This window comes from Trichomycterus rosablanca, chromosome 11 (genome assembly GCF_030014385.1).
Source record: "Trichomycterus rosablanca isolate fTriRos1 chromosome 11, fTriRos1.hap1, whole genome shotgun sequence".
Taxonomy (NCBI): domain Eukaryota; kingdom Metazoa; phylum Chordata; class Actinopteri; order Siluriformes; family Trichomycteridae; genus Trichomycterus; species Trichomycterus rosablanca.
Genome location: NC_085998.1, coordinates 25,995,341 through 26,013,817, shown reverse-complemented (window position 1 = coordinate 26,013,817; position 18,477 = coordinate 25,995,341). Strand labels below are relative to the sequence as shown.

General features: G+C 36.5%; 1 protein-coding gene across 1 annotated transcript in view; it reads left to right on the top strand.

The window, feature by feature from the left end:
• Positions 1-18,477, top strand: part of carmil2 (capping protein regulator and myosin 1 linker 2) — a 100,046-nt gene that overhangs the window by 74,976 nt on the left and 6,593 nt on the right. Inside the window, exons 28-32 of the mRNA XM_063004099.1 lie at positions 651-755; positions 1,678-1,714; positions 4,678-4,749; positions 4,858-5,190; positions 9,118-9,225. Of these exons, the coding sequence (XP_062860169.1) occupies positions 651-755; positions 1,678-1,714; positions 4,678-4,749; positions 4,858-5,190; positions 9,118-9,225 (655 nt within the window). The remainder of the gene's footprint in view (positions 1-650; positions 756-1,677; positions 1,715-4,677; positions 4,750-4,857; positions 5,191-9,117; positions 9,226-18,477) is intronic.

Here is an 18,477-nt window from a genome sequence, read left to right as displayed (position 1 = left end):
AGTGCACCTATTGTCACTTTCATTTGCACCAAATTTGCACTTGGTGTTATACTGTGCTAATTCCCTTCATTTTTTCAAACAATGTAAATATTTGTATACACCTTTTAGCAGGGGGTGTGAAACACCAGAACTCAATAATTACAGGTCCTCACACACTTTTGGCCATACAGTATATATTGTACTTAAAAAAACAGTAGTTAAAGTTGAACTAATGGTGAATACTCTAAAAGTAGAAAACATTAAAACATTGATTATTGGGCATTGATAATAAACCTTTTGCCTAGGTTTTCTACTTAACATGTAATATATGAAATAAAGAAATGTGGTAAATTTATGAATGTGGAATCTTATTATCCTGTTGTAGCCTTCTTTTATTCTACAATTAGTTGAAACATTACATAACACAAAACTCCTAAGAAAGAGCATTTCAGCTCTCTATCAGTACTTAAGATCTCTAATGATTTTAATGCTGTATATTGATGACAGTCTCAGCTGTCCACATTACTTCAATATGTGACTTGCTTCCTGCAGTTTTGCTGGCAATATAAAATTTGTTTTTACACCAGCTATACACATCTGAAAGCTTTATGTATAGCTTGATACACTCAGTCACTCTTGACACTGTAGTTACACCTGCTTTTTCTCTTTAGAAACACGCATCTGAAAGCTCCTCTAGTTTTGAACAGCGGCTTCATGTTATGCTTCACCGCATGGGGGTTGCCAAGACACCTCCCTTTGACTCCAAAAAGAGCCAGGTATGTTTGTAAGATTTAAAGTTTGGGAGTTTTAACTCTTAAAATGCACTGACTATTTTGTATTTGTACACTCTGTGGCCAAAAGTTTGTATACAAGGTATCATAAAGTTGGTTCTCTAGCATCACATCTTAAACCAGGTTAATATGCAGATAATCTCCCTTTTTGCAGAAATTATTTTATAGATTTTGGACCTTATTTGCTGGGATTTTGTTACATTGAGCCATAATATCATTATTGAATTGTTGCAGATGTTGGGCTGTTGTAGTCAATGTTCGAGTTTAGTCCACTGGTGTTTGATGAGGAACTGGATGTTGGACTATGCATTTAGAAAGTATTTTCTTAGAAAGTTCTTTAAAGAACATGCTTCCACTGATGTCATACTAGGATTGTGCGTGACTACTTGCTCATTGAAAACCCAATCTTAATCTCTTCTGACAAACAGTTCTTGTGCCACTGTTGGCAGTTTGTAACTCTGACTTTATCCTCACTAAACCTTACTATGGTATGAACTGGAATGTCAATTAAGAGTCCAGTGCCTGAACTTACAACTGCTCTTTAAATGAGCACAACTGTCTTAGAAACACTCTAAAATCTTGGGGAAAGCCTTACCAGAATAGTGAAGACTGGAAGGGTGGACTTCATATTAATGATTTTGAAACAGGGTGTCCAACAAGCTCATGTTCTGTCGTGCACATACTTTTGGCCATAGAGTGGATTGGCTGACACAAGATGTCTTCTGTCTTCCTGTCTTCCTTTAAATAACATGTTTCTTTAAATAACATGTTCCTTTAAATAACATGTTCCTGTCTTCCTTTAAATAACATGTTTACTGAAAGATTCATTTCTAATAAACTCCTAGCTACCACCTCAATAACAAATAACAATAATCTCTTCAACTGATGCTTTCTTTTACATTTACAGAACAAAGATGAAGAGCTGAGAAAAGCCAACTCAGAGGGTAAGGTCCTTCTCTTATTGCTCGCCCACATCATCATTTCTATAGGATGTAGCTTGGGATCTGGGTAACCGGAGATATTTGCTTCATTTGTGCAAAATAGGCAGATCTGTGTGGACCTGCTGACAGTTTTAGGCAGCATATCTATATACTGGTGCTGTATATAGTGATAAATGTTAGCATGAAGTGAGGTACACTAATCTATAGTGTGAAATTACTTAATTTTCGACATTATTCATATGTTCTTATCTTTATTTAAGTTGTATAAAAAACATTATGTAAGATAATAAAGTTTTTTTTAAATGTCAAATCCTCTTCCACTTAATGAGATGAGATTTGACATCCACTTTTAAAAAGGCAAATTTGATCTGAGTCTGCTATTTTCAAAAAAGATCAAGTCAAATTAACTAAGTCCTAATTAAAATGAATTTCAGATCACTGAAGCATAAATTCTCGATCTGGATGTTAAGATGTTTACATTTACAGAACAATATGTTAAGATATTGATGATACATGAAAAGGAAATTAGATACTGTTGTCACTTTCTGTATAAGTGGGCATTCTGAAAATAGGAGATCAAGAGCGCAATTTGCAGTTCTGAAAAAGAACTGGAAAATGTCCTACAGATACTACAGAAAATCTGTAGAGGGTCTCTGTAAATGTATCCACTATATGAAAAATGCTGGCAAAAATTGTCAGTACATGTCTCGGGTTTTAGAAAAAAAGTGAGGTAAAATGAAAATAAATCAGCTCTAAAAACTTTATTGATATTGTGAAAGAACAAATATATTAGTTAAATACAAGCAAATAGACAAGTCAAGTCAAATGTATTTGTATAGCGCTTTTTATAGTAGACATTGTCTCAAAGCAACTTTACAAGAATCCAGGACCAACAGATCAAAACCCTCTGTTGAGCAAGCCGAGGGCGACTGTGGCAAGGAAAAACTCCCTTAAAAATACAGGAAGAAACTTTGAGAGGAACCAGACTCAGCAGGGACCCCCATCCTTCTTTGGTGGCCTGGAGCAGCGCTTCCCAACCTTTTTTGCACCACGGACCGGTTTCATATAAGATAACATTTTACGGGCTGGGGGGGGAGGGATTCAAAATAAAATAACTATACTGCTCACAAATGAGCTTTTTCGCTGCAACGAGACTCTGCTTCCACCTGGGGGTGATATGAGATGATAAACAACCATGTGTTGGAAATGGGAGCAGTGTTTTCATTGCTGAATTAGCGATCTCTATCTGTGTGGCCCAGTAATAAATGACCAACGGACTGGTACCGGTCTGCGGCCTGGTGGTTGAGGACCACTGGCCTGGAGGATAATCCCTTCATATTTAGCAGGAGCAGCATTGTTGACACGGCAGTCTCGACTTGCAGGATTCAACCTCAACAGAAAATGTACAGTAGTTAAAATGTGAAATCGTTAAGAGTAAAATGTCAGTTTTGCAGAGAGTAGCATTAGACTTCGACACCCCTAATTATTACAGCATAACTAAAAGAGAGAGCTAGCAGGTAACAAAGTCATGAAGGCTTTCACAGGATGTCAGCACCCACCTCCCCCACCGTCATCAAACCTGAGTGATCGGACAAAAGAGGCAGAACGACAGCAACCCAACATCCCTCAACATCAGCACAAGTTTCTATGACCTAGAACCCCTAAGCCAACACACAGCGCCAGCAAATCTGACAAATATGAAAGCACCAGACTGCCCAGACCTCAGACCTCAAGGAACAGAGCCACACACCCCTATTTTGGAAAGACTAATCAAAAGCCTAAGTAAATAAATATGTTTTCAATTTAGACTTAAACATTGAGATCCATGTCCGAGTTCCAAACAGAGGCAGGGAGATTATTCCAAAGTTGTAAGAAAATGCTCTTCCACCAGCTGTAATCTTTTATTTTCTCCCCTTTTTCTCCCTTTTAGCGCGTCCAATTGCTCGATTGCGTCATGCTTCCTCTCCACCAATGCCGATCCTTGCTCTGATTGAGGAAGCTAACCCACGCCCTCTCCGACACGTGGGCAGCATGCCGTATGCATTTTATCACCTGCACTTTGATGAGTGCAGTGCAGCTCCGCGTTGTGTACGGAGAGACACACCTTGAGAGCACTCTTTTCTCATCTCTGTGCAGGCGCCATCATTTAGCCAGCAGAGGTTGTAATTGCGCCAGTCATGGGAGAGAGACCCCATTCAGCTTAGTCCCGCCCATATCTGAACAACAGGCCAATCGTTGTTAATGTGGCTGCTCAGCCTTAGCTGGTAGGCAGAGCTGAGATTTGATACAATGTATTCGAGATCCCAGCTCTAGTTTCAGCATGTGTTTTTACCGCTGCGCCACCTAAGCAGCCAGCTGTGATGTTTTTAATTCTAGGAACTATAAGTAACCCTGCACCTTGTGAATGAAGTGAATATGCTGGAATGTAGTGCTCAATACGTTCAGTCAGATACTGTGGAGCCAGACCATGTAGCGCTTTATAGGTTAGTAAAAGTATTTTGTAATTAATATGGAATTTAATTGGCAGCCAGTGTATAGATGATAGAACAGCACTAATATGATCAATTTTTCTAGTTCTGGTTAGCACTTGAGCTGCTGCATTTTGAACCAAGAGTTTGTTTATGGATCAACCAGAGCTAGAAAGGCTAGAAAATGCAATGATGAACTCTCACCAATAAACAGTGTTGTTGTACTGTGCACAGTACCTTATGTTAAAAACCAAATCTCTATTTAAAATGACAAGGTAGACACAATCATTGACAGTTCATAAACTAAACTTTTTTAAACTCAGTTATGCTTTGGAGTGAGCTTTTTAAGTGAGCTACACTAAAGCTTAGTTTCTTTACAAAATGTCAGTAAACTGTTGTTACAAAATATATTTGCATTGTCCAGAAAATTAGTTAGCTGCCTGTGCCTTGTAATGTGATTTTACCCTTTGTGCTGACATTTTCTTTTGTTTGGGTTAGGTGCAATACTGGACAGCAAGCCTGAACCTCCGCCCACCTATGTGAAGCCCCGCACAATGTCCACCTCCTCAGGTGGAGAATTACTTGTCTTGATTTCTCAAATTCTGAATTAACCTTGAATATCAATTTAGCACTGTGTCATAACATTCAAACTTCTGTATCTTCTCTATTTTCTCTCAGATACCAGACAGACTGTACGAGCAGGCAACACCGACCGACCACCACTCCCAGAACGTCCTATGGGCCCTTTGCCCCCCAAACCAACCCCTAAACCCACCGTGGTTCCTCCAGGTGAGACCCTTCTAGCACACAGGACTGTCTCTCCCACCTCTGGGCATCCCAGTCCCTCTCCAGAGGGTCCATCAGCAGTGGCAGAAAGCGCAATGACGTCCCAGATAAAGGAGCTACCAATGCCTTCTCCCCGAAAAGAGACACCTCCAGCCCCATCGCCTCGTAGAGTGCACAGCACAGACCCCTGGGAGAGAGCAGAAAGAGCACAGTCTGTCACTGAAGGTACATATATAGAATATGAAGTTTGAGAACAAATGTGAGTAAAAGTTTTTGTGATAGAAATATAACCATAAAACAAGCCAAAAGTTAGACAGTAATTAACCTTGGTAATTGGCAATTACTGATGCATAACATTATGACCACTGACAGGTGAAGTAAATAACACTGATTATCTCTTCATCACGGCACCTGTTAGTGGGTGGGATATATTATGCAGCAAGTGAACAAGTTGACCAGACAAAACATGAAATATTTCAGGTTCATCCTGTCTGCAATGAAATAAAAGTCAAAGCAAATGTAAGAAACTCGTTTCAATTTTTTTTATTGTTTGTATTTTCCATGCTGTTCCAACTTTTCTGATTTGGGGTTATATATACAGCGCTCTTGTGGCGCAAAGGATAAACACACTAACATCTATGAACTGACATGTCCAAGTCATGGGTTCAAATCTCCAATCTGCTAAAAGTCTCAAAACATAAAAAATAACCACCAATACATTAAAGTCTGTTTGTGGGCCAGTGATAGCTCAGTGGTTAAGGTACTAGACTAGTAAACAGAAGGTTGCTGGTTCAAGTCCCGCCACCACCAAGTTGCCACTGTTGGGTCCCTGAGCAAGGCCCTTAACCCTCAATTGCTCATCGTGTTCCGCTCATTGTGTAAATCGCTTTGGATAAAAGCGTCTGATAAATGCTGAAAATGTAAATGTATATACAGTATATATACAGTATATATACCAGCTTGATTGTACATGTATTTTGTAATACAAACACATTCGAATTTGATGCTTGCAGCAATAAATTGGGACAAAATAACATTCCACAATAAGCATAAGAATTGGTAACAGGTGAGGGTGTAATGATTGGGGATAAAAGCAGGATCCATCAATGGCTCTGTCTTTGGAAGCAAAGGTGGGTTATGGCTCACCATGCTTAAATTCATAAGAGTACTGTTAATTAATTAACAAATGCAAGATTGTTAATAATGTATGTCTTTCACCAAAGATTCAGGGAGTCCAAACAAATCTTAGTCCATGTATGGCAGTGCCACAAACCACTGCTAAATATGTGTGAAGTTCAAGCCGTCAGATGGCACTGCTGCTTTAATAAATATAGCAACATGGGAATGGGAGTACTTTGGCAAACCATTAAACACATTAATCATATATATATATATATATATATATATATATATATATATATATATATACAGTATATATATATATATATATATTTATATACAGTGTATCACAAAAGTGAGTACACCCCTCACATTTCTGCAGATATTTAAGTATATCTTTTCATGGGACAACACTGACAAAATGACACTTTGACACAATGAAAAGTAGTCTGTGTGCAGCTTATATAACAGTGTAAATTTATTCTTCCCTCAAAATAACTCAATATACAGCCATTAATGTCTAAACCACCGGCAACAAAAGTGAGTACACCCCTAAGAGACTACACCCCTAAATGTCCAAATTGAGCACTGCTTGTCATTTTCCCTCCAAAATGTCATGTGATTTGTTAGTGTTACTAGGTCTCAGGTGTGCATAGGGAGCAGGTGTGTTCAATTTAGTAGTACAGCTCTCACACTCTCTCATACTGGTCACTGAAAGTTCCAACATGGCACCTCATGGCAAAGAACTCTCTGAGGATCTTAAAAGACGAATTGTTGTGCTACATGAAGATGGCCAAGGCTACAAGAAGATTGCCAACACCCTGAAACTGAGCTGCAGCACAGTGGCCAAGATCATCCAGCGTTTTAAAAGAGCAGGGTCCACTCAGAACAGACCTCGCGTTGGTCGTCCAAAGAAGCTGAGTGCACGTGCTCAGCGTCACATCCAACTGCTGTCTTTGAAAGATAGGCGCAGGAGTGCTGTCAGCATTGCTGCAGAGATTGAAACGGTGGGGGGTCAGCCTGTCAGTGCTCAGACCATACGCCGCACACTACATCAAATTGGTCTGCATGGCTGTCACCCCAGAAGGAAGCCTCTTCTGAAGTCTCTACACAAGAAAGCCCGCAAACAGTTTGCTGAAGACATGTCAACAAAGGACATTGATTACTGGAACCATGTCCTATGGTCTGATGAGACCAAGATTAATTTGTTTGGTTCAGATGGTCTCAAGCATGTGTGGCGGCAATCAGGTGAGGAGTACAAAGATAAGTGTGTCATGCCTACAGTCAAGCATGGTGGTGGGAATGCCATGGTCTGGGGCTGCATGAGTGCAGCAGGTGTTTAGGAGTTACATTTCATTGAGGGACACATGAACTCCAATATGTACTGTGAAATACTGAAGCAGAGCATGATCCCCTCCCTCCGGAAACTGGGTCGCAGGGCAGTGTTCCAGCATGAGAATGACCCCAAACACACCTCTAAGACGACCACTGCTTTATTGAAGAGGCTGAGGGTAAAGGTGATGGACTGGCCAAGCATGTCTCCAGACCTAAACCCAATAGAACATCTTTGGGGCATCCTCAAGCGGAAGGTGGAGGAGCGCAAAGTCTCGAATATCTGCCAGCTCCGTGATGTCGTCATGGAGGAGGGGAAAAGCATTCCAGTGGCAACCTGTGAAGCTCTGGTAAACTCCATGCCCAGGAGAGTTAAGGCAGTTCTGGGAAATAATGGTGGCCACACAAAATATTGACACTTCAGGAACTTTCACTAAGGGGTGTACTCACTTTTGTTGCCGGTGGTTTAGACATTAATGGCTGTATATTGAGTTATTTTGAGGGAAGAATAAATTTACACTGTTATATAAGCTGCACACAGACTACTTTTCATTGTGTCAATGTGTCATTTTGTCAGTGTTGTCCCATGAAAAGATATACTTAAATATCTGCAGAAATGTGAGGGGTGTACTCACTTTTGTGATACACTGTATATATATATGATGCTAGAAAATGCATATGTACCCTTAAGCATTAATGTTGCTTTTATAGTTGTACCCGTGTTACCCGAAGTTATATTAGCACACCCACATACAATCATAGACGATGGGTTTTTAACTTTTAACTTTGTAATAATCAGGATGGTCATTTTTACAGCATCTACTCTAACTCTTACTCTAACTAAAAGGGAGTTCTTGGTTCTTCCTTAAAGTTTCTAGTCTTGCATTGCCCGCATCCAATTTTTTAGAATGTTCTACAGGCAACAAATTAGCTGTTAGATAAACAGTAAAGTTGGATAATCATGTATGGACTGGCCAAATTAGTTATTAACATTTTTCCAACATCGTCCTACGTTTTACTTTAGCTAATAAAGCTATCCTGCTGTCTCATAGTTATTATGCTTGATTCTAAACAAAAATATTGCTTCATGATTTAAAACAGTAACAAAAATTTGTACAAATGTACAAAAAAATTATAATTACTGTTCATTGAGAGCTTAAAAATCATGCAAATGCATTAATGGCCACAAAATCAACCATTTGTCATGAGCATCCCAGTTTCCCACCCTAAACTTCATTACCTGTGGAGTAAGCTAGACCAGACAGTCTAAAGGTAAGGACCTAGCACCCTGGATAATCTGAATAGCTTCTGCACTGAGCTTTTCAATATAGCTTCTGTAAGTGCCCTTTTTAAATCTTGCTCTGTGTTCTTTAATATTATGAAGCATCAAATGCAGTTATACTGTCAAATGTAGGTTGCACAAATTAGTAGTAACCACAAAAACATTTACCCATTTATATGATAACTGGCAATAATTTTGGAGCTAAGAATGGTAATAGGGAAAAAGTTGCACAATTTAAACCAGGTTATTAACCAGGTAGCCATTTAGGTGGCCATTAAGTATAATAACGCTCAGAAATTTCTTATTGTGAATTTTTTATTTATTATAACCCCCTGAATACACGCCACTACATTCATCTGTCATCTGTTTTAGTTTCTGCGTGTTGTGTAGTAAAGTATTGCACCTTCTTCCCTTCATAGAAACTTTACCTAAACCATGGCCTCGCACGAAGTCCTCACCCCAGCGCCGTGCCATCTCTGTCCATGAGGATACTCTACTTCAGCACGCTGCCCTGCTTAACCCAGAAGGTGATCTTCTGTCTTGAAGTTCATTTCAGTACTGAAAATTTCCCATTCACCTGAAAGTTTAATTACTAAGGGTTTACTAGCTGATATTAAAATGTAAAGTAGCAAAAACATCTTCGTATTATTTCAAACTTAGTATTATTTCAAACCATAACTTAAGCAAGCATAAAAAAGTATTTATTTTATAATTTATTACAAATTTAAAAATATATTATATTTTATACACAATGGATTAAGTAAGTATACTGACTAGAGTCTTTGCACACTTTAGTGTGTAGTGAAATTAATTTATTCTTTTTAGGAGAACTTGACATTGGCCAAGTAGCTGGCCTAAATGTGACAACTGGTTTTCGTTCTGATTCTATTCCTTTACAGTCCACTTTCTCCACTGCAGATATTTTTTGTGCATTTATTATACTTTTATTAGTTTCTTTGGTGTAATTCCCCCTTTGTATGCTGTGTTCAACCATAGTATTTTTCTACATTAGTTATAAGCATCCTGCATTTTGGGTTAGTAGTAAGTATCATACACTATCTGTCAAAATATGATTTATGACCTTGATTTATGACCCCCAATGTGAGTGACTGGGTAGTTTGATTGACAGGTTATGTTGACTGACATAGGTATGGAACGTCCACCCGCCCACCTCTCCCATCCCGCCCACCTCTCCCATCCCGCCCACCTCTCCCATCCCGCCCACCTCTCCCATCCCGCCTACCTCTCCCATCCCACCTACCTCTCCCACCCCACTCACCCCACACCCCAGCACCCCCCCCATCCCACACACACACACACACACACACACACACACACACACTCCACACTACTCAGACACAAAAGCGATTTAAGTTGGTGTCTTAAAGCAAAGATCATTTGATTAATGCTAACTAAATATAAAATTATATTTAAAATTAAATGTATAATAATACAATAAATGAGATACTTAGTTTTTCTTCACAGGCCAACACCACAGACCCCAAACCACCCACCCACCTCTCCCACCCCACTCACCCCACACCCCAGCACACCCCCCCATCCCACACACACACACACACACACACACACACACACTCCACACTACTCAGACACAAAAGCGATTTAAGTTGGTGTCTTAAAGCAAACATCATTTGATTAATACTAACTAAATATAAAATTATATTTTAAATAAATGAGATACTTAGTTTTTCTTCACAGGCCAACACAACAAGCATAAACACCCCCACACACCCCCACACCTCAAGGGTTTATCTGGTTAGGGGCACCTCATAGTTTCTAACATCAAAAGTCAATTAGGTGCGATGTCTCTATATATGTTAATGTTTAAGGTTTATAACATTGGACAGACTGGCAGACAGACTGAGGTTATCTTTACTACAAAGGGGCTTTTCAGAAGGGGTGTATCCCCCACCACCCCACAAACGGTGAGGGGCACAAACACATCTCCAAAGGTTTACGAAAACCCATATTACACAGACTGTTAAATCTTTTTAGATATTTTTCAGCAACCCCAACTGTTAGTTCTTGTGTTAGTGAAACAATTTGATTTTTGCACCAAGGAGAAAAAGATTATGTCAATGCATATGACAGCCGACATTGTGATCACTTTAAGGTAGCTAAATTAACTTATTTGATTCTTGGGGTTATGACATTTGTGGGTTGAACAAGAGTAGCATGACATACACTGTTTTGTCTGTTAAAAGAAACATCAACCACATTCACTTACACCACCCCACAACATTCCACCACTACTCAGACACAAAAGCGCTATAAGCTAGCGTTTTAAAGTATGCACCATTGATTAATGCTAACTAAATATAAATGTGTATTTTAAATTAAATGTTTAATAAAACAAATAAATGAGATACTTAGTTTTTCTTCACAGGCCAACACAACAAGCATAAACACACACACACACACACACACACACACATACCATCACAAATAAGGCTAGTTTAAGGTATAGTGTTGCTTTTTTTTTTTAACATTAAACGTATAGCCACCTTTCCTAAGACTCTAAAGCTACATTTTCCTAAGACTGAAGACATTTTTTCAGCAAGAGATTTTATTTTGTGAATGGCAAAATATATTAAGATAAGATAAGATAAGACTTTATTGATCCCCTTAGGGAAATTAACTTGTTACAGCAGTATGAAGACAGGAAAAAAATGGAAAGAAATATTAAAATATTGCACACATAGTGTGTAATTATTTACTCTAAAAAATATCTAACAATAATATATACATTAGAAATATACATAATATATTAGGTTATTGCACTTCTTCTTCTTCTTTCGGCTTTTCCCTTTTCAGGGGTTGCCACAGCGAGTCATCCTCCTCCATCTCACTCTGTCCACTGCGTCCTCTGTCCTCACCCCCAACTACTTCCATGTCCTCTCTAACTGCATCCATATACCTCCTCTTTGGTCTTCCTCTTTGTCTTTTTCCTGGCAGCTGCATATCTAACATCCTTCTACCAATATACCCACTGTCCCTCCTCTGGACATGTCCAAACCATCTCAGTCTGGCCTCTCTAACTTTATCTCCTAGTTGTTTAACCTGTGCTGTACCTCTGATTATCTCATTCCTAACCTTATCTATCCTTGTCACTCCCAAGGAGAATATTAGGTTATTGCACTTATTGTAAATAAATTACATATTGCACTTGTTATTACACCATGAACATGTAAGATTGGGTATGAGTGAGATTATTATATATTATTACTGTTGTCCTGATGGCTGCTGGAATGAAGGACCTGCGGTAGTGCTCCTTCTTACACAGGGGGCGGAGAAGTCTGGTACTGAAGGAGCTTGGTAGGTCTCCTCATGTAGTGGATGTGTGGTGATGTCCAGGATGGATGACAGCTTGGCTATCAACCTCCTATCTTCCACCTCCTCTACAGGTTCTGGGATTTAGCAAGTGATCGTGCTGTCAAATTTAGTTTTATACAATGTGGATAAAGGTTCCACATACATTTTCTTATTAACCTACAGAACTACACACTAGATAAATACTTAATCCCAAAATGAAAAAGTTACCAAATAAATTTGTATACATGTATAACACATATAGCTGTATTGCTAAACCACTAATTACACTTAAAACAATTACAACTTAAAATACAACTGAAATTTTGCTTGTTGCCCCCAAAACTTTTCCAGTCTTTGTTCGAATGTGGATGGTGCATCCGTCCTTCAGATCTACTGCATTTAAACTCTGGAGCCCACTCTCTCCCACAATTTCTGTTCTGCTCTTCCATCTCTTTCTTCAAAGATCAACTAAAAACTTTCTTCTTTACAGCTCATTACTTTTCTTCATCCATCTTTTACTGATTTTTATGTTTTCCTCTTCTTCGTTATACCTATCATAAGTATCGCTGAGTTTGTGAAAAAGTTATATAAATAGAGTTATTTAATATTATTATTATAGTATTTAAGATGCTTTTACTTGCTGTTTTTGCATTAAAGTAGTTAGCTTGCTACACATTTGCACAGCGTTTTGTGTAAAAATAATATTATGTTAATCATTAAGTAGTTTCACACAAGGTTTTTTTCCCAACAACACTTTCTTAAAGCGATGCAGCCATAAATTTCACCTGTGGTTATCAACATATTTGTTTGGGTCTAATCATGTTGTAAGAAGGTGTGATGAGTGATGCTAATGAGGTGGCAGGGTAGGTAATACATTTACATAAGTCATTGTTTTTTGTTGTTTTTGTTCTTTTCTTGGTACAGGAATGATTTAAGATTCTTGTCCATTGTAATCACTAATGCTATAGAATGGTACATAATATAAGGTTATAATTTATTCCTTTAACATAAGAGCACACATTTTCCTGCTTACATCAAAATGAGAAACATTAATGCTGGCACAGTTATACTTTTATAATATTCTTCACAACACAGCAGTAGTACAATCCAAAGTATGAAAAGTCACACAGGATCACTTTTTAAAGTGACAAAACTCTTAACTCAGTACATGCATCACATATGTTGTTTAATTATTCTAGTTAATTATTGTTCACTACATATACTAGGTTATCAATAATGCTGTGAAGTTTTTTGTTAAGTCCATTGCACTTGGTTATTATTATTGTTTATAAATATTAAAAACTTAGATTTATAATCATCCATAGTATTACAGAATTGACACAGAATGTTGTAGAAGAAAGGCCTTTAAGTTTAAATGTCTTAAATAATTATTTAAATGTTTTTACATCAACCAATAAAGCTATAAGTTCTCGCTGCAACTAAATACAAACCATTTTACAAACTGCCGTATGCAATAAAACCAAAGAAAAATACAGTCAAGAAAGACAGGCCATATTCGTCAGATAAGGTCACTTTGTGATCATGCAAACTGATTGCTACTGAAGACATGCAAATTGCTAGAGCGGATGTCGGTGAACAAATAAACTTTAAAAATTTATTGTTCATATAATTATGTATAGTTAGTAATTAACAAGACTGACTGATATTGTAATTCGGACTTTGTAAAGTATCATCTATTGTTTTTAACTAAATAAGTTTATCATATCTAGAATCTTGCTTGAAATAAAAAAGATTATGGTGAAATACATGATTGTAACTGTAAGATGAAAAAAAAAAAAAAGAAAAGAAAAAAAAAAAGTGAAATAACATATTTACACCTCAAACTCAAGAAGGGAAATGTATAAACATTCACTCATACTGTTCTGCCTACAAAACAGTTGGCAAACTTTGTTAGCTCAATAATATGATGCACAAGAGTTTTGTATTCTTCAAAAGAATGTAAAGACTCATTTCTTCTTAATTTCATTTGTTGCTCGATATCATTTTTTAGAAGTTGGAAGGTTTTCAATTTGGGCTTGTCATTAAATATAACCGGTTTATAAATAAAATGTGTCTGTATTGACACAATTAAAATTCCTATTTCATCGCAATACATAATGTATTAGGCCATAGATCTGTTTTAGACTGTTGTCAGAAATGTTCAGACTATGTTACTAGAAATAATAAAAATACTGCTCAAGCTATTTCTTGAAATGCCGAATTCATCTGAAGTTATGTTTATTTTAGACATACATTTTTACACACAGATAAGGTGAGCATTTTCAACACATTCACCATGAATGATGGGTATATGAAACAAGAAAATTGAGCTTAACAGGACACAGGAGACATCAGGATTTCCCCCCCTACTCTTTCCTTAGAAACAATAGTATGGGTTATTTTAATATCATCATAAAGCAGGCAGTGTTAAACTTTTCTGGTTGTAACAAGAGAAAGTCAGGTGCAAGGTATCAGATACGTATGTCTGATTGTACTTGATATCAGTACTAGATATTACCAGATTCAGTTATCATTGTTCATCATCGCTTCATTAAAACAGACAAACTTTTACTGATCATTACTGTAAAACTGATTTCATCAAGGGGAACATGCAATGTGATTGTTAAATGTAACTCTCATGTGGTTTTGATACAAAACATTTTTGATTAAAATATATACAGTAAAAAAATGTATTGTGCCATTCAGTTTATCATTATAAACATGGATTACATTAAATTACAGCAGTGTTTAATAAATCTGCCATTAATAGTTACAGATCAATGATTTAGTTTACATGCTTTATTTTACTCTTAACATATATACAAACAAATAAATATTTTCATATCCACGGATTAACAGGTTTTACTTAACCGGTAAATTAGCCAGCTTTAGTCATATTTAAAGATCATACGACTAAAAGTATCCAAATAGTCATGAGTTTATGCATGTAATTGATTTGGAAGATAAGTGCAAATAAAACTACTCAAACTGAGCAAATAAAAATAGAAGGAACAAATAAACCAGTTTAAAAGTCAATCTGATTTATACATTTAGCTCCATGGTTAACAGAGCTAATCAACTCTAGAGCAGACCTCAAAAGATCATAATTTTAAAACATTATTATTAAAATAGACAATATTTCATTCTTAAAATATTGTCTTAAGTCACTTTTTTCATGTTTTTGTCCCTGTAAAATGGCTGCATGCATTCCTTTATCTTTTTAAAAAATTAACCGTATGGTAAACTGCCTAAAATCCGAGAAGCTGTATTAAATCATACATTTTTTACTCTAATATTCTTATACACATTATCTGTGATGCAATCATTACACACAGAGTTTATCAATCACAGTAAATGTTGATAAAATCAGTTGTTTAAAGCGGTCTGATTTCTTGTTTCTAGTGCTTTACTTTCTCACAAAGTTACCATTAAAATAACCCATACTATTGTTTCTAAGGAAAGAGTAGGGGGGGAAATCCTGATGTCTCCTGTGTCCTGTTAAGCTCAATTTTCTTGTTTCATATACCCATCATTCATGGTGAATGTGTTGAAAATGCTCACCTTATCTGTGTGTAAAAATGTATGTCTAAAATAAACATAACTTCAGATGAATCCGGCATTTCAAGAAATAGCTTGAGCAGTATTTTTATTATTTCTGAACATTTCTGACAACAGTCTAAAACAGATCTATGGCCTAATACATTATGTATTGCGATGAAATAGAAATTTTAATTGTGTCAATACAGACACATTTTATTTATAAACCGGTTATATTTAATGACAAGCCCAAATTGAAAACCTTCCAACTTCTAAAAAATGATATCGAGCAACAAATGAAATTAAGAAGAAATGAGTCTTTACATTCTTTTGAAGAATACAAAACTCTTGTGCATCATATTATTGAGCTAACAAAGTTTGCCAACTGTTTTGTAGGCAGAACAGTATGAGTGAATGTTTATACATTTCCTTTCTTGAGTTTGAGGTGTAAATATGTTATTTCACTTTTTTTTTTTGTTTTCTTTTTTTGTTTTGTTAATCTTACAGTTACAATCATGTATTTCACCATAATCTTTTTTATTTCAAGCAAGATTCTAGATATGATAAACTTATTTAGTTAAAAACAATAGATGATACTTTACAAAGTCCGAATTACAAGATCTTGTTAATTACTAACTATACATAATTATATGAACAATAAATTTTTAAAGTTTATTTGTTCACCAACATCCGCTCTAGCAATTTGCATGTCTTCAGTAGCAATCAGTTTGCATGATCACAAAGTGACCTTATCTGACGAATATGGCCTGTCTTTCTTGACTGTATTTTTCTTTGGTTTTATTGCATACGGCAGTTTGTAAAATGGTTTGTATTTAGTTGCAGCGAGAACTTATAGCTTTATCGGTTGATGTAAAAACATTTAAATAATTATTTAAGACATTTAAACTTAAAGGCACATTCTGTGTCAATTCTGTAATACTATGGATGATTATAAATCTAAGTTTTTAATATTTATAAACAATAATAATAACCAAGTGCAATGGACTTAACAAAAAACTTCACAGCAGTATTGATAACCTAGTATATGTAGTGAACAATAATTAACTAGAATAATTAAACAACATATATCACATATGTTGTTTAATTATTCTAGTTAATTATTGTATTATGTTAATATGTTAAAAGTATAACTGTGCCAGCATTAATGTTTCTCATTTTGATGTAAGCAGGAAAATGTGTGCTCTTATGTTAAAGGAATAAATTATAACCTTATATTATGTACCATTCTATAGCATTAGTGATTACAATGGACAAGAATCTTAAATCATTCCTGTACCAAGAAAAGAACAAAAACAACAAAAAACAATGACTTATGTAAATGTATTACCTACCCTGCCACCTCATTAGCATCACTCATCACACCTTCTTACAACATGATTAGACCCAAACAAATATGTTGATAACCACAGGTGAAATTTATGGCTGCATCGCTGTAAGAAAGTGTTGTTGGGAAAAAAACCTTGTGTGAAACTACTTAATGATTAACATAATATTATTTTTACACAAAACGCTGTGCAAATGTGTAGCAAGCTAACTACTTTAATGCAAAAAACAGCAAGTAAAAGCATCTTAAATACTATAATAATAATATTAAATAACTCTATTTATATAACTTTTTCACAAACTCAGCGATACTTATGACAGGTATAACGAAGAAGAGGAAAACATAAAAATCAGTAAAAGATGGATGAAGAAAAGTAATGAGCTGTAAAGAAGAAAGTTTTTAGTTGATCTTTGAAGAAAGAGATGGAAGAGCAGAACAGAAATTGTGGGAGAGAGTGGGCTCCAGAGTTTAAATGCAGTAGATCTGAAGGACGGATGCACCATCCACATTCGAACAAAGACTGGAAAAGTTTTGGGGGCAACAAGCAAAATTTCAGTTTTTTAAGTTGTAATTGTTTTAAGTGTAATTAGTGGTTTAGCAATACAGCTATATGTGTTATACATGTATACAAATTTATTTGGTAACTTTTTCATTTTGGGATTAAGTATTTATCTAGTGTGTAGTTCTATAGGTTAATAAGCTAATAAGAAAATGTATGTGGAACCTTTATCCACATTGTTTGTTTGTTTGTTTATTAGGATTTTAACGTCATGTTTTACACTTTTTGGTTACATTCATGACAGGAAACAGTAGTTTATCTTCACACAAGGTTCTTCAGTTCACAAGGTTATTTCGAACACAGTCATGGACAATTTAGTATCTCCAATTCACCTCACTTGCATGTTTTTGGACTGTGGGAGGAAACCGGAGCACCCGGAGTAAACCCTCGCAGGCACGGGGAGAACATGCAAACTCCACACAGAAAGGACCCAGACCGCCCCACCTGGGGATCGAACCCAGGACCTTCTTGCTGTGAGGCGACAGTGCTACCCACTTAGCCACCGTGCCACCCCTTATCCACATTGTATAAAACTAAATTTGACAGCACGATCACTTGCTAAATCCCAGAACCTGTAGAGGAGGTGAAAGATAGGAGGTTGATACACATGATACCACACATCCACTACATGAGGAGACCTACCAAGCTCCTTCAGTACCAGACTTCTCCGCCCCCCTGTGTAAAAAGGAGCACTACCGCAGGTCCTTCATTCCAGCAGCCATCAGGACAACAGTAATAATATATAATAATCTCACTCATACCCAATCTTACATGTTCATGGTGTAATAACAAGTGCAATATGTAATTTATTTACAATAAGTGCAATAACCTAATATTCTCCTTGGGAGTGACAAGGATAGATAAGGTTAGGAATGAGATAATCAGAGGTACAGCACAGGTTAAACAACTAGGAGATAAAGTTAGAGAGGCCAGACTGAGATGGTTTGGACATGTCCAGAGGAGGGACAGTGGGTATATTGGTAGAAGGATGTTAGATATGCAGCT